This window comes from Plecotus auritus (genome assembly GCF_963455305.1).
Source record: "Plecotus auritus genome assembly, chromosome: 10".
In the NCBI taxonomy this organism is placed as follows: domain Eukaryota; kingdom Metazoa; phylum Chordata; class Mammalia; order Chiroptera; family Vespertilionidae; genus Plecotus; species Plecotus auritus.
The window spans coordinates 60,309,670-60,326,107 of record NC_137785.1 but is presented as its reverse complement, the minus strand read 5'-3'; the positions used below and the strand labels follow the sequence as shown (position 1 = coordinate 60,326,107).

At 54.7% G+C, this 16,438-nt stretch overlaps 1 protein-coding gene across 2 annotated transcripts in view; it reads right to left on the bottom strand.

Moving 5' to 3' along the window:
* Positions 1 to 16,438, bottom strand: part of ITFG1 (integrin alpha FG-GAP repeat containing 1) — a 58,605-nt gene that overhangs the window by 33,120 nt on the left and 9,047 nt on the right. For both annotated transcript variants that reach the window (XM_080644929.1, XM_080644930.1), the window contains exons 6-7: positions 12,182 to 12,276; positions 2,460 to 2,521 (exon numbers count right to left, since the gene is read on the bottom strand). In XM_080644929.1, the coding sequence (XP_080501055.1) occupies positions 2,460 to 2,521; positions 12,182 to 12,276 (157 nt within the window). The remainder of the gene's footprint in view (positions 1 to 2,459; positions 2,522 to 12,181; positions 12,277 to 16,438) is intronic.

Genomic DNA, 16,438 nt, shown 5'->3' with positions numbered 1-16,438 from the left:
AGGTGGTGCAGGTGGAGGTGGAGGTGGAGGTGGAGGTGCAGGTGGAGGTGGAGGTGGAGGTGGTGGTAGTGGTGGAGGTGCAGGTGCAGGTGCAGGTGGAGGTGGAGGTGCAGGTGGAGGAGGTGGTGCAGGTGGAGATGGAGGTGGAGGTGGAGGAGGTGAAGGAGGTGGTGCAGGTGGAGGTGGTGGTGCAGGTGGAGATGGAGGAGGTGGTGCAGGTGGAGGTGGAGGTGGAGGTGCAGGTGGAGGAGGTGGTGCAGGTGGAGATGGAGGAGGTGGTGCAGGTGGAGATGGAGGAGGTGGTGCAGGTGGAGGTGGAGGTGGAGGTGGTGGTGCAGGTGGAGGTGGAGGTGCAGGTGGAGGTGCAGGTGGAGGAGGTGGTGCAGGTGGAGATGGAGGAGGTGGTGCTGGTGCAGGTGGAGGTGGAGGTGCAGGTGGAGGTGTAGGTGTAGGTGGTGCAGGTGGAGGTGCAGGTGGAGGTCGTGGTGCAGGTGGTGGTGCAGGTGGAGGTGGAGGTGGTGGTGCAGGTGGAGATGGAGGAGGTGGTGCAGGTGGAGGTGGAGGTGCAGGTGGAGGAGGTGGTGCAGGTGGAGATGGAGGAGGTGGTGCAGGTGGAGGTGGAGGTGGAGGTGGAGGTGGTGGTGCAGGTGGAGGTGCAGGTGGAGGTGCAGGTGGAGGAGGTGGTGCAGGTGGAGATGGAGGAGGTGGTGCTGGTGCAGGTGGAGGTGGAGGTGCAGGTGGAGGTGGAGGTGCAGGTGGAGGTGCAGGTGGAGGTCGTGGTGCAGGTGGAGGTGGAGGTGGAGGTGGTGGTGCAGGTGGAGGTGGTGGTGCAGGTGTAGGTGCAGGTGTAGGTGGAGGTGGTGGTGGTGGAGGTGGTAGTGCAGGTGGAGGTAGAGGTGCAGGTGGAGGTGCAGGTGGTGGTGGTGGAGGTGGTGGTGCAGGTGGAGGTGGTGGTGCAGGTGGAGGTAGTGGTGCAGGTGCAGAAGCAGAAACTCGATTCCCAGTGTGGGGTGTTCAGGAGGCAGCAATTAATATCTCTCTCTCTCTCTCTCTCTCTCTCTCTCTCTCTCCCCTCCTTCCCTCCCTCTCTCTTTCTAAAATGAATAAAAACATTTTTTAAAATTTGTAAGTTTTTAAAGGTTTTAGGACTGAGAGTGAGATGCCTGGAGCTTTTATTGCAATGAGTGTGGTAATGCATGTCAGACGGGCCTGTGTGGAAAGTTCTCATCTAAGCATCTGTTTACTTATCTCTAAAATGTACTTGTCCGAGGCTTTTGTGAGGATCAGTGGGATAATGTACGTAAGGCCTTACTAGCGTGTGCACGCAGTGTGCATGTGGTTAGCGGGACTGTCAGTGAACAGTATAGAACCACTGCCAGAGTCGCCTAAGACCATCGGAAAACACAGATATTTCCATGACGATTCATTAACAGTAGCAAAATGACAGTTACGAAGTAGCAACGAAAATAATGTTATGGTTGGGGGTCCCCACCACATGAGGAACTAACTGCATTAAAGGGTCGCGGCATTAGAAAGGTTGAGAACCACTGCTCTAGAGCAAGCTAGAAATAAATCAAATCAAATCACGACGCCAGTTTGGGAATCTTCTGCCTGCGATTACACAGTAATACATATCGGGGGGAAAAACTCCTTAATCTTGGTCAACTTGGCAGTAAGTTTAGTATCTGTTTTCTTGTGTGTGTGTGTGTGTGTGTGTTTTATATAAGCCTGAAGGCAAGGAGGACAACATTAGTCTCTTATAAAGAGTTTTCTTCAATAAACCATCAGCTGACTAATAAACCGACAGCCCTGTCTCTCAACAGCTGACAGACAGCCCAGCGGGGGCTGCTCCAGACCCATGGGGCTGCCTGTCGGGTGTAACTGGCCGCTGCCCTGAGCCTGCAGGAGCCGGTGCTGATGCGGGAGCGGGTGCTGATGCGGGAGCGGGTGCTGATGCGGGAGCGGGTGCTGATGCGGGAGCGGGTGCTGATGCGGGAGCCGGTGCTGATGCGGGAGCGGGTGCTGATGCGGGAGCCGGTGCTGATGCGGGAGCCGGTGCTGATGCGGGAGCGGGTGCTGATGCGGGAGCCGGTGCTGATGCGGGAGCGGGTGCTGATGCGGGAGCCGGTGCTGATGCGGGAGCGGGTGCTGATGCGGGAGCGGGTGCTGATGCGGGAGCGGGTGCTGATTCAGCAGCGGATGCTGATTCAGGAGCCGGTACTGATTCAGGAGCCGGTGCTGATGCAGGAGCCGGTGCTGATGCAGGAGCTAATGCCGAGTGGAGCATCTCCTTCGCGACGCTCGGCCACCTGCACGCAGCAGCCCAGCCAGACTCCTCACCTCGTTCTATTTATTGTTGTAACCAACCGACCAAGTGATTCCTTTCGCTTCATTTTCTGAAACTGTGTGCTTTTACTGAAAGCCATCATTTAAAAATGCTTCAAAACAAGATTTCTTACCACATTTTCCCAGATCTCAAACTGCGAGGCGCCAGTGGCAGACAATGTCGTGAGGAATAAATCTAGAAGAAAAAGAACCGCATTGTAAGCTTTGTTACTGATGTGAATGCTTGAAAACAGGAAGACACGGGCTACATAAACCCGTCATTCATTCAGTTGCTTACACTGCATTACGCGAGATTGTAAGGAGCCCGATCCCAGCAAAGGAAGCAGCGGGGGGGCCGGGCTGCTGCCTGAAGGAGGTGTTAGCAGGGGGAGCATCGGGAGGGGTCCTCTGCCAGCCCTCAGCGCCAGCCCTCAGCGCCAGCCAGGGCCTCTCCCCTCCACTGCAATCAGACCATCCACGTAACACCCCTTCCCTACCCCACCTTCTTCCTATAACACCCTCCCCCTGTGCAGCCCCGAGGGGTCCCTCCTGGTTGCTGGGAGGGGCGCTGCCGATTCAGGAGTCACTCAGTAAAGCCCATTACATCTCCCGATGTACCCGGGAGCATTTGTTTGTTTTTTTATTATGAGGTGAACTTGATTTTAAGAAAAGATATTCTGGTCGCAATCCCAGTTTGCTGTCTCCCCCTAAAAGCAGCATGAACCCGTATATCCCACTCAGGTTCAAGCCACAGTATTATTCAAACCAAAGTCTCACAGAATCCCAAGTCTCCAGCACTCATGTTAAATGAACCAGCTGTATTTCAAATTTGGAGCAGAGAAATTATCTCCACACATTCTTCCTAGAGAGAGAGGTGCTTTATCGAGAAGCACGACGTTGGTGAAATTTACAAAAACAGGCTGGCAGCGACCAGACACCGTGTGTGTGGGAGGTCCGGAGAGCGGGCAGCAGCCTGTGTCTGTGCTGGCAGCTGTGTCCGTGATCGCGGGGTGGGGGGTGGTGTTAGAGGGGTGAGCTGACTCCCAGGGACATAAAACGATTCTTCTTTCGAGCTTTAAAAATGGAAATTGTGCAGAGTGATGGGAAGACCTATTTTAAAGGAAATAGGTATAGAAAAACGTCATTCATATTTTGTGTTTTCTGTAAAGATTACATATGAATTTAACGAAGCTAATTTATGTAGTCATTACAGTAAGTTATAATTAAGTCATTATAATAAAGATTGTCCCCAAATCCCCAGGAGGGTAAGTCCTTTGCTCCCTTTTATTACTAGCTGAACTCCAAGCTCCTGACACGAGCGCGTGAACCCATCCTTCGGTCGCGCACCCGCCATCTCCGCCTGCATGTCACCACTCCCAGGAGGCTTTGCCGTGGACAGAAGGTGGTCTATTATGAAGACAGTCCTTTACTCGGTCAAAACGTACGCTCCCCAGAGTGTGCGCCTCCACGCTCACCCAGGAGGGTCCCCCACAGTCTGAGGCCTGCGCGATGACGCCGCAGCCAGCCCCGGCCCCCCAGGCCCCTCCACACCAGGGCAGCATGACGCAGCTCAAAGCACACATCTGAGCTCTCTCCCGTCTCCGGATGTGGGGTCGCCTCCTCACGCCGTGAAGCCTGCCCCCCCCCACCCCCCCGGCCCCGTGTCCAGGCTCACTCCCCGCATCCCCTCCCAGCAACCTCCTCTCGGTGGCACCCGACCTGGTGCTCTGTCTGCAAACTCAGTGGGGACAGCCGCCCACCGCTCCCGAGGCCTCCCCGCCTGGGCCCAGCGCCCCCTCGCTGTGGCCATCACAGTGGGCCATGGTGGCCCGGTCTCCTGGCTGTCTCTCCCCAGCTCCCCTCGCTGTGGCCATCACAGTGGGCCACGGTGGCCTGGTCTCCTGGCTGTCTCTCCCGAGCTCCTGCAGGGGCGGGTCACGCCGAATTGCGTTTTACCCCCCTCTGCTTCCTCTGTGCTTGGAAACAGCAGGCGCTCAAACGGCGGCCGGGTTATGGAATGCGGTCTGTATTGCACATTTGCCTGGACTGCTTAAAAGCAGTCACTAGATTACATCTTCTGATGGGAAGTCTTGGGAGAAGAAAGGTCTTATGGTAAAGCATTTCATTAAAATGAGCATTATTTTTACCTACTGCATGACCACTAAGAACACTGAGAAGCCGTTCCTTTTTTATATTATCGCATTATCTGAAAATGTGGGTCATCAGCGTACGAGAGCGATGGGGATTAACAGCCACAGAGATGTCTGAGGTCACTGAGCCACCTCAGTGCGAGTGCCGAGCTGTTTGTCTGGAAGAAACGGAACCCGGGAAGGGGCGATGGTGCGATCACTTCATGTGACACAGGTGACCGCTCAAGCCGGTGACATGGCACTGCTGCAGTTCGGACCCACGTGAGGAGACACGTGGGGGCGGCGGCGTTGCCACAGGCACCCCGGGTTCACTGCCATACCAGCCCCGAACTCTCGGGGTCGTTACCCCATGGCCAAGCAGGACCAGCCGTGGGCACGCCCGCAGCCCATCCCGGGCCTGGGAAACCAGTGCGTTTTTCCGTAGACGCTGCACGAGTCTCAAAATGTTTGCATAGAAGATGCTGAGAGCTTCCAGTCGTTTCATTCACATTGAGAAAACGTAGGAACTATACCAAAGTCTTTGCTGACTGTGTCTTCATGGCCTCGCGAGCCATTTATTAAGACTTTGAAAACCAGTGAAGTGAGATAAGGGATTGGAAGTACCTTGTAAAATTGATTTTAAACATTCATTTCACTATTCAATTACGTGCGGAGGTTAGAGAGAATAAATGATTCATTATGTGGAGAAATAAAAATAGAGACAATTAATTATTAACAACTCAATATGAAGAGTCATGCCTCTGAATGAGAATAGAAGAAGGGCTAGAAAATCGTCTCGTCAACAACGCAGTAAGGGGCTCAGCCTCCCTTGTGGTTGAGAGTAACTCACACAGCCCAGCCGGCGTGGCTCAGTGGTGAGCGTCGACCTATGAACCAGGAGGTCACGGTTCGATTCCCAGTCAGGGCACATGCCCGGGTTGTGGGCTCCATCCCAGTGGGGTATCGTACAGGAGGCAGCCAATCCATGATTCTCTCTCCTCATTGATGTTTCTATCTCCCTCTCCCTCTCCCTTCCTCTCTGAAATTAAAAAAAAAAAAGACAGAGAAACGAGAGGGCACGCACTCAGTGTAGCTGGAGCGGGAGCTGTGACACCCCCCCCCCCCCCCGCTCCCTTAGAAATGGAGGGACTCCCTCAGCTGCGGGAAATGCACGGACAGCCAGCCCCCCAGTCGCCCGTCCTTCCGGGAACAGCGTGGCTGGAAAGAACGTTTCTCAAAGGCCGCGTCCCGTCTGCGTCCAGTCCTGGTCAGCGCGGAGGCATCGGGCTGGGCCGTCACAGCTCGGCAAGTGGGCTCGGCTCTGCGAGCAGCGGCGCTGGTCCCGGGCCGAGGAGGCTGTCATTGACACTGAGTCAGAGCCCCTGCCCCCCTCCCCTTCCATGGCACCGACTATAACAGCGCTCCCAGAATTAATCTTCTTCTTTTTTTTTTTTTAAAGAAAAATCTTTTATTGATTTCAGAGAGGACGGGAGAGGGAGAGAGAGAGAGAAACATCAGTGATGAGAGAGAATCATGGATCGGCTGCCTCCTGCACGTCCCCTACTGGGGATGGAGCCCGCAACCCGGGCCTGTGCCCTGACCGGGAATTGAACCGTGACCTCCTGGTTCCTGGGTTGACATTCAACCACGGAGCCACACAGCTCGGGCAACAGAATTCTTTTTTTTTTTTTTTTAATATATTTTATTGATTTTTCACAGAGAGGAAGGGAGAGGGATAGAGAACTAGAAACATCGATGGGAGAGAAACATCGATCAGCTGCCTCCTGCACACCTCCCACTGGGGATGTGCCCGCAACCAAGGTACATGCCCTTGACCGGAATCGAACCCGGGACCCTTCAGTCCGCAGGCCGACGATCTATCCACTGAGCCAAACCGGTTTCGGCAAGGGCAACAGAATTCTTAATGTTTACCACGTGATGGGCTCCGGGGCAGGGGCTGGGTGAGAAGAAAGCTGCGCTGCTCCCTGCACCGAAAGCAGTGCGCTGGGAGCACTGTACTCAGGGGCTCGCTCAGGGGAGCGGACACAGGCCGGGCCTCGGAGCAGCGGCGCGGCTCTCTGATGACGGCCGGCCCGTCAGCGAGCTGCAGGCACAGCGCAGGTGGCAGAGCTCGCGGCCCTCCCGCTCGAAGGGCGAGGCAGGAGCGGAGTCGTTCCACGGCAACGCGCTGTAGCTCAGGAGCCACCTCACCAGCAGGCAGGCCGCCACCGGCCCGGAGCTCTTGCTTTGCGCGCTGTCCTCCCTCCAGCCGGTCTGCTTCCCCTCAGGGCACGAGAGGGGCTCCCTGCCGCCCTGACAGCGGCCTGATGGGCCGCCCCTCTGAGGTCCCTCCAGGCCACCCGGGACACCCCGGAAGGGGCTCTTTCTGCCGAGTCCAGAGCAGGGCAGGGATCAAACACTGAACGGTGCTGAATGCCGTCCCCGGGGAAAGGCGCAGCGAAGCAGGCGCTCTGGGCGCCGTGTCCTCGCCACGCGAGGGTGCGGCTGGGCTAAAGGCCTTCGCCCTTTCTCTTGTGCCTTCTCCACCCTCGCTCAGCGTCCCTTACGCACCCCATGTACCCCAGGTTCCGAGAAACACGGATGAGGGGCCCCTGGCTCTAGGGACTTGCTGCCCCTGGAGGCTGAGGCGGGAGCCAGGCCACGGGACGGGCTCTGCGGATCGTGACCGTCCGAGGGCCGAGGGACAGAGCACCCTGCCTGGGAGTGGGCTTCCCGCGGGGACGTCTGCGCTGACAGAGCGCGGTGGTGAGTGCGTCGTTTAGGGGCTATGACACTGACATCAGTGAAATGCTGATGTGGCCAATAGCGTGCATGAACCTCCTCAGATGTGGCATACATTAAAGCCAAATAATCAGATCATTCAGAAACTCCAAGTTGAAGCAAGTTATTAAAATAAGACTTGTAATTCGGCCTGTAATTCACTAAAAAACAATCGTTAGGTAAAGCTCATCTTACGAGTGTCATATACACACTAGGTACACTTGGCATTTAAATCATTTGCTCCCAGACCCATCCAAACTACACAGACCGGAGCCAAGAGCAATTCCGAGGCACGGTCCTCAGGGTCCCGGAACTGGGGGAAGTGGGGCCTGAACTCCACGTGTGAGATTGTCTCTGCTGACGCCGATCCGTGCTCCCCGTGCGAGTGAAGGGCCCGTGCACGCAGCGCACCTCCTTCCCGAGCCGCGGCCCGGAGCGCCGTGAACGCACGCCAGCTCCACAAGCTCAACGACACGCAGAGCAGACGGTGTCATGACGGCAGCAGGCCTGACGGTGACTGATCCGCCCCTAGTCCGCCCCGCCCTGTGCCCCCGCCCTGGGCGAGCAGATGGCGCCCGGAGAGCACAGCCCTATTTACAGGCCACGCGGAGGCTGGTCCTGCCACGAGGAGAGGGCTGGCCTTTCTTCTGAACGCCGAGGGCCTTCCAGGCGAACCCGAGCACCTCCTCCAAAACTCAGGCCCTCACGGAGGTTAGGTCAGGGCCTAAGACACTGCAGCAAGTGGAAACCAGAACAGGGAAGAATGGGACAGACGGAGGAGCCCCCGGACGCTCGGTAAGCTTATCACAGTCTCCTGACGTCCCATGGAGTTGCCCGGCTCCCCCAGCCAGCCGGACCGTGAGCAGACAGAGCGGGGCACGCTTTCTGGCTCAGGGGAGCGCCCAGGCAAAGGGCTTCAACAAGTCTACGTGACAGCCCAAACCTTTATTTATTTATTTTTTTTAAATATATTTTATTGGTATTTTACAGAGAGGAAGGGAGAGGGATAGAGAGCTAGAAACATCCATGAGAGAGAAACATCGATCAGCTGCCTCCTGCACACCTCCCACAGAGGATGTGCCCACAACCAAGGTACATGCCCTTGACCGGAATCGAACCTGGGACCCTTCAGTCCGCAGGCCGACGCTCCATCCACTAAGCCAAACCGGTTTCGGCAGCCCAAACCTTTAGAAACCAGCCACAGGCCACAGGTCCGCTCAGCGCCGCCAGTCCGTGAGAAAGAGGGACAGGCATGAACAACCACCGCTTGGGGTTTGTTAGGACATGGGAAACCCCACGTCATAGAAGTGAAACATCCTATTTTTATGATTACCGTCAGTAAGGGCTCCGCCTTTAAGGAAACCAAAGGCTGCTTAAAAGTAAAGTCTCTCTTCTAGAGTTCTATTAACAAGAACATTCATTGCAAAACGCTGTCAGAACGCTGAGTTTCAAACACTCCCTCCCACTGAGGCAGAAAGCCGCGTTCCTGCGAGTCCGTGGTCAGGGGCCACGGCCCGGGTCAGGCTGGAAGCACATCCGTCCCCGCAGCAGGCGTGCGCGGTCAGAGCCTGGACACACCTGCTTCCACATGTCGCACGGCCTCGGGGCCAGGTCCGTCCAACGCGCTAGGCGTCTGAGGACACATGCACACCCACCGTGTCCTCCCTTCGGTGCACGTGACAGTGGCAGAAACACCGAGTGTCCTTCCCGTTTCTTAAGCACATTTGGGGGGGAGGGGACGGGAGGTCCGCGTTCGCCTCTGGAGCTACTTGGAGCAAACACTTTGCCAAGAAACAGAAAGGGCAGGGTGGCTGCTGGCGGGCCGAGGAAATGCTTCCCAGGCAGGCAGGAGACATGCAAAGTGAGTTATTTAAAATGACAGACTAGCCGAAACCGGTTTGGCTCAGTGGATAGAGCGTCAGCCTGCGGACTGAAGGGTCCCAGGTTCGATTCCGGTCAAGGGCATGTACCTTGGTTGCGGGCACATCCCCAGTAGGAGGTGTGCAGGAGGCAGCTGATCGATGTTTCTCTCTCATGGATGCTTCTAACTCTCTATCCCTTTCCCTTCCTCTCTGTGAAAACATCAATAAAATATATTAAAAAAAAAAATAAAATGACAGACTCACTTCGCTCAAAAGCCACTGCTAACAGCAGGCAGTGCTGCTTCCTTCTCTGAGGAGCCAGGAGCAGGTTGGGGGGAGGGGAGGAGAGAGGGTAGGCAGGACGGGAGGAGGGAGGGAGGGAGGGAGACAGAGCACCCACAGCCATCAGGATGAGAGGGAGACTCCAACTTCAAACGGTGACAGGAGGAAGACCAAGCCCAGGCCCAGGAGGCGGGAGGGGAGGCCTGGCTGAGGCCGTGAGGCTGCGCACGGACGCTCCCAGCGCTTGATTGCAACGCGTTCCCCCTGCAGGCGCTGGGTGCCCAGCGTCCGTGTCTGAGTGGGCGTCGGCCCAGAGGTTCAGTGCACCTGCCAGAGGCTGCAGGCGTGGACAGAGTGGAGGGGGGGGGGAGGGGGATTAAAGCATGGGGGTTCCCCACGCCAGAAAGGCACCGGCTTGGGATGTCCCCGAGGCACGCTGAGAGACGGAGGCAAAGGGACAGCAGAGGCCCAGGCAGGCAGCGAGGAGCCCGGAGCCCCGTGGGGAAGGCCGAGGTCAGCCCCTCGCAGGCGGGGTTCCAGTGGGCCCCGGCGCTGAGAGCCAGAGCGAGGCCGGTCGCCACGCGCGCAGGCTCCGGATGGCAGCCCAGCTAGAGGACGCGGGGACCCCGCGGGAGGGCCCCGAGCACAGAAGTCACACGACTCCTTTGAGGCGGGTGGTGTGAGTGTGACGGGAGCTTCGCCAACTGTGTCCAGGGTCCGAGCACTCGGAAGCGTGGCTCTCTCCAATGCTCCTGGCGCCTCCGCAGCCACAGCCAGGCCCGGGCGGGACCTGTCACAGCAGCACACCGTGGCGGCCTGAATGCAGCCTGGCTGCCCCGCTGCCCGCACGCCCAGCTACTGCAGACAGAGACAGGCAGCCCGTCACGCCTCCTCGCCGCATCCCTGCGTCTATTTACGTGCGGAGGGAAGCAGAACCCGGCAGAGGAAAAGGCCGAGTTAATACCGCATCTAAATCCTTCCTGGGAAGCTACTCCCCAGCGTGGGGACAGGCAGGAAGCTCGGACGTGGCCCTGACCTCTCCCACCCCCCGCACCCCGAGGGCGGGAATGTGAACTGCCGCCGCTGTCGGTGCGTGTGCCGGCGGCTCTGCGTTCGCGGCTCACTTCCGTCCGCTGGGACTCTAATGCCGGTCATGTGTAAAAGCCCGAGTATAGCCGAGGCAGTCTGTTTCTAAGAAGAAAATATTAACTTGATTCGGGCTGCCTCCTCTGCTCCTGCCCCTGGAAATAAATTAGACACCAAGCAAGGTCACCGAGGCAATCACGCCCCCAAATAACTCAGCTCCTTCCCGAGGCGGAGACTTCACTCCCCGGTGGGTGGGCCTCCGCTCAGAATGCTAATCGCGAAGCTGCCGCTGCTCCTTCCCGTGTGCCCGATGCAGCCCCGGGTCCCCCGAGAGCCCTGCCCACGCCCGGGACAGCCTGCCCACCAGACCCCGGGTCAGCGAGCGCCTCAGAGAGGGGGCGCCCTGCACACCACGTGCAGTCCTGCGGGCGAGACCCAGGACGGGAAGGAAGGGCTGGCGCATCAGCTCTGCTAAGTGTCCCCTCTGCCCCAGGTCAGGGATGGAGGCTCCTGACAGCTGCTCAGCGTGCACGAGGTGCTCCCGGGGTGCAGGCGCTAACTGGCACCCCTATTAATAGATAACAGATTCAGTGAAAACGAGGGCAAGTGTCAGCGAGCCATACCTTTAAGTGATTTTCACAGAGGCCCACAGTTTACTTTCCTTCTTTAAGAAGAAACGCTTTAAGGGACACATCTCAGAAGACAGCCGTTTCCATCAGACAAGGTCCGCGCCCCACCGGCCAGCAGCCCTGCAGGGCTCCCGCCGCCTCGCGCACTTAGTGCACCTGCCGCTGCAGCGAGGCGCGGCCTCAGCAAGGGCAGTGTTTCAGCTCCCGGGGTACCCACGTTTGCATCCGGCCGGGGAGCCAGCAGCAGCCTCGTGCACCCTGATGTGAGGCGGGCGGGCTGTGCCGTGGGTCTCACCGGCCTCGTGTACGCCTGCTGTTAGGGCCCGTGCTCTCAATGTCCGAAAGAACAGCGCCGATCAGACGCAATGCTTGGCGGGCTCTCTGGGGAGCAAGGGAGGAAGGTGATGACCAGATGCGGATCCCAGGTGCCAACCGTTATGAGCGAGGCCAGGGCGATGCTGCCACACCCGACGAGCTCGGGAATAAACACGTGTGAGGGTCCGAGAAGGCGCAGGCCGCTCACAGGCAGCAGCTCCCCGCCCGCTGTCCCCCGGGAGCCGCGTCCTTGGCGGAGAGCCGAGGGATAACACCGGAAATGCACCGGCGGTAGCACCCAGGCCTCTTCATCTTCGCCGATAGCGATCAGCTATTATTTACAACAGAATGTGAGTCGGTGCAAACCGAATGCATTTGGAAGGGATTTGTAAGATAGCCTTATGAGGTCTGAAGGGTTGAAATGGTTTAATTTGTATTTTTTAGAAAAATGGACAGAATTCTTTAAAAAAAAAGTCTCCATTATTCTCCCCATCTGCTTAGATAAAGTCCCCACAGCCACAGTCCCTAAGCTTTGCACGTGACCCTGAGGTGCTCCTTGTGGGGACGTTACATTTCGACGCGGCCCCCGAACAACAATGCCCATTTATCACAGCCTGCGCTTCTCCCACGTTCCAGTATCACCGGCCTTCCTACGTCATTAAACAGCTCAACGCGCAATTAGAAAGACAGTGCTTGCTGAGAACACAGGCAACAAGGCCCCTCAATGCTCTGGCCGTTCCAGAGAGGTAGTTTACATGGACGGACCGCTCACCTGCTGTGAAATCTCCCGTCAGGTCAATGAACGCGTGCGAGTGTGGAGTCCGCATCTTACTTTTAGCGGTCAGTGCAGGGTGCCATGATAAATTCCTAGAAAAACAGCAGCACAAAGATTTTCTTAAGGCAAACATCCAAGGGGCATTGTTTTAAAACAAACCAACCATCGGTGCATGCAGATGCGTCAACGTTTTATTTCTTTTTATTGAGCTGTTTCACATGCCCGAAGCTTCCCCATCTGACATTCTCACTCGCAGTGTAGGAGGGTTCCAATAGCTCCATTTCTTTGTCAACACTTATTACTGTCCGCTTGTTTTATTAGAACTACCCGGTGCTCACTGCCATTTGTTATCTTCTCTGGGGAAATGCCTACGCAAATCCGTTGCCTGTTTGAAGATTGGGTTATCTGCTGCTCTGTGTGTGAGCGGTGAGAGTTCTTTACACAGACTGAACACTAGATCTTCACCAATGCATGACTTGCCAATGTCTATTTTTTTGTTTGTTTGTCCTTTTGGCGTCATGTATAGGAATCATTTCCAAATCCAAGGTCATGAAGTTTTACTGCTATGCTTCCCTCTGAGAGTTTTATAGTTTTAGCTCTTATATTTATAGATCTTTTCTAAATACAAGAAAAAATGATTAAATGTTATGTTTTTTTTCCTAGACCAGTGGTTGGCAAACTCATTAGTCAACAGAGCCAAATAGCAACAGTACAATGGTTGAAATTTCTTTTGAGAGCCAAATTTTTTAAACTTAAACTTCTTCTAACGCCACTTCTTCAAAATAGACTCGCCCAGGCCGTGGTATTTTGTGGAAGAGCCACACTCAAGTGGCCAAAGAGCCGCATGTGGCTCGCGAGCCGCGGTTTGCCAACCACTGTCCTAGACTGTAGTAATGGTTATCTTTTATGAATATTAATTTTAAAGTTTGAGCCATGCAGAAGAATGAACTTAAGACTCTACCTCAAACCATATAACAAAAATTAACTCAAAATGGATCCAAGAGCTAAAACTAAAAAACTCCTAAAAAAAAACAGTGATACATCTTCATGACCTTAGATTTGGAAATGGATTCTTAGGTATGACACCAACATAACAAGCAATAAAAGAAAAAATAGATGAACTGGGTTAATCAGAATTAAAAACTTTTGTACATCATAAGACATCTCATCTCTGATAAGGCCTGGTACCCAGACTACATAAACCACTTGCACAGCTCAGCAGCAGAAAGACAAACAACTGACTTTAAAAATGGCCTGGCCTAGCCATGTCTCCTAAGAAGATATACAAATGGCTGCCCAGCACAACGACAGATGCTGAGCATCACCGCCACTGAGGAGCACAGCAAACCAGTGAGCAACCACTTCAAGCCACGGGATGGCTATCGTCAAAAGCCAGGAGCCCCGGGTGGCGCAGCGCCTGTGGACAGCAGGTGGGCAGGCCCTCAAAACTCAGACACAGACTCCCACGGGACCCCGCATTGCCACACGGAGGCCTCTACCCGCAGAACTGAAGGGTGAGCAAGCTTATGTGAAAGCACCCCCCCCCCCCCAGTTCCTCATCGGCAGGCATTCCCGTCCCGCAAGGCCCCACGCAAACCAGCCTCCTGCGAAGGCCTTTGTTCCTCTCCGACCTCTTCCCGTAACACTGCTCTCCGCGAGCAGCGCTGTGGTTTGTGCCGCAGTCACGGGGGGAACCTTCCCTTTGCGGGGTAAGCCCCTCCAGGCACCCTGACCCCTAGCTCTTCGTGCCTGCCGCGCCTAACCAGGACCCTGCCCAGATGCTGGCGCCCCGAGTTGGAGGCTTCAGCAGCACCTCCCACTCTCTACTTCTAGTTAGAATTTGCCCCCCCCCATGATGTTCCAGCCCCTTATAGAAGTATAGACACGTCATCTCCGAAGAGCAATTCAAGGCTCATTAAGTCCAACTTCATTGTCCACACAGTATCCAACGGCCTGTGAGTTCAGTTTCGATGCGTTTGGAAAGTGGAGAGAAACAATTGTAATCTGTTCTTGGCAGTTTGGAGCGTGGGAAAAGGAACAGGCGTTCATCGGGAGTGAATTCCTGCCCAGAGTAACTTCTTCCCGAGGACCTCCGTGTGCACTCGGTTAAGCACACATCGGCCTCGGCTGTAAGCTCAGCATGGCGGGCGAAACAAAACCAGCACCGCCCGGACAGCCGGTTTTAACCAGCACCCCATGGTATAAGGTGGTGATGCACTTTATGAGCTGAGACACTGTATTTAGCATTTGTGGTAATTCCGTGCCAAGCATTCAAGCCGTGTTCTTTCAGACTGCACGCGGTTAGAAATGCTTAACATAATTTCAATTAAGTTCAATTGAATCCTGGCTGGTTCACTTCTTTTTAAGATAGGGCCATGCATTCATTGGTCCTTGGAACTCGAAGCATTCAGGTATTTTTAATTACCAACAAACATAATCAGATTCAGGCTAGAGACCCTCTGACAAGTTTAACCCAAAGTCATTTCAGAAGCGCTTCCTGGTGTTGGCAACGAATTTGTAATTATAGGCCAAACTGAGTTAAAAAGAGGCTTTTATGAAGCTGGGCTTAATGAGGTTAATCACGGGTCTGTGATTAATTACTATCAGCACCGTTATTGATCTCATTGCCTAGAGAATTTTCTACAGGTTTGCTTTAAAGTAAGCCACAACTGGAATTTTGAAAAACTTCAAATAACTGGTGATATTTGTCCTAGGAACTATTTGACAAAAATGTGCATTTCAAACGAGGAATCGAGAACAGTGATAAAGCAAGAGAAAGAAAGAAGGGATGGGCCATATCCAGTAGAAAGATGTTTTATTTGAGTCACACGTTGTTTAGAACCTTTGAATTCATTGCTAGAAATTAAGTAAAACGTCAGATTTCACCTAAAAACCTGGATTTCCAGCTTCTCTGGAAACATCAGCAGGTCTGACAACCCCTGACGAGCGCCCGTAGGCAGCGGCCGTCCCGCCCGCCGGCCCAGGAGGCTCCGTCCCTTCGCTTCCCCCTGGGCCCTGCGGACCTCTGCATGAGCTGTGATCTTGCTCCCTGGACATTTCAAAGGAATGCTGCAGTTCGTCACGGTATGAACGCTGGTAGGTGCTGCCCGTCCTCTGCTGTTTCCCATGGACACCTCTTACAGGCGGTCACCTGACCCTCACATGTATGCAGTGCCCACGCACCACGCTGATGTGGACCGAAGGGGTGCCGCACTTTCAGACGGCGGAGAGTGGGATACACAGACAGCTGGTTATCAGAATCAAACGGGTTAAGATTTTATAGTTCGAAATAGAATTCATTTTTCCTTCTGCCTTCAATGTGGCTCTTTGCACGCATAGTTTTTCCTAAGAGCAGACACCGTAGTGTTCAAGCAACCGTGCTCACATAAGCTATAACCTCATCCGTGCTCAACTCCATTTGAAGGCCAAGGTCGCAAGTACAAACTGTTCTGATTACAAAGGAAGAAACAGCAGCGATGAGAAAGTGGGCAGTTCTGAGCGAGGTCGAGTCTAAAATTCGTTGACATTCCTTGACCTCTGTAGAAAATTCCAGTTATTAGCTTTTCCCCCCACGGGAAGCATAATCATGTCAAGGTGTTCTGATTTGTGGGCATCATCGCCCTCACTCTCCAAGAATAGCATTTACCAAAGAATCAATTTAAATGTAATTAATGTCAACGGTGGCTTCTAGTTGCCTATGGTAACTGCTCGTTGAAGTGACTGCAAGGCCACCCACTTCCCCCGACCAGCCTGTGCCGAAGAGCATTATTCAAGGGAGCCCAGCGCAGGCACAGCCCAGGAGGTGGGTGTGCCATGAAGGTGGGTCGAGCATGGTTCTCCAAGCTGCCTCGTTCTTCTTTTTTTTTTTTTAATATCCTCACCTGAGGATAGCTGTCATTGATTTTTAGAGAGAGCTGGGAGGGAGGGTGGAGAGAGGGAGAGGAACATTGATGTGAGAGAGACACATCAATTGGTTGCCTCCCACACGTGCCCTGAACAGGGCTGGGGTTTGAGCTTGCAACCGAGGTACGTGCCCTTGACCCGAATCGAACCCGTGACTCTTCAGTCCAGGGGCTGATGCTCTACCCACTAAGCCACACCGGCCATAGCGGCCTCGTTCTGGAGCCCACCAGCCCTCACACATTTCTGCTCAGAAGGGCTCTAAAAGAATTTTGAAAATCTGTGTGCCCTTGAACACAGATTTAAATTCATTTCGAAGAAATGTAACCTAAATATTTTCATCAGCCTAGATCC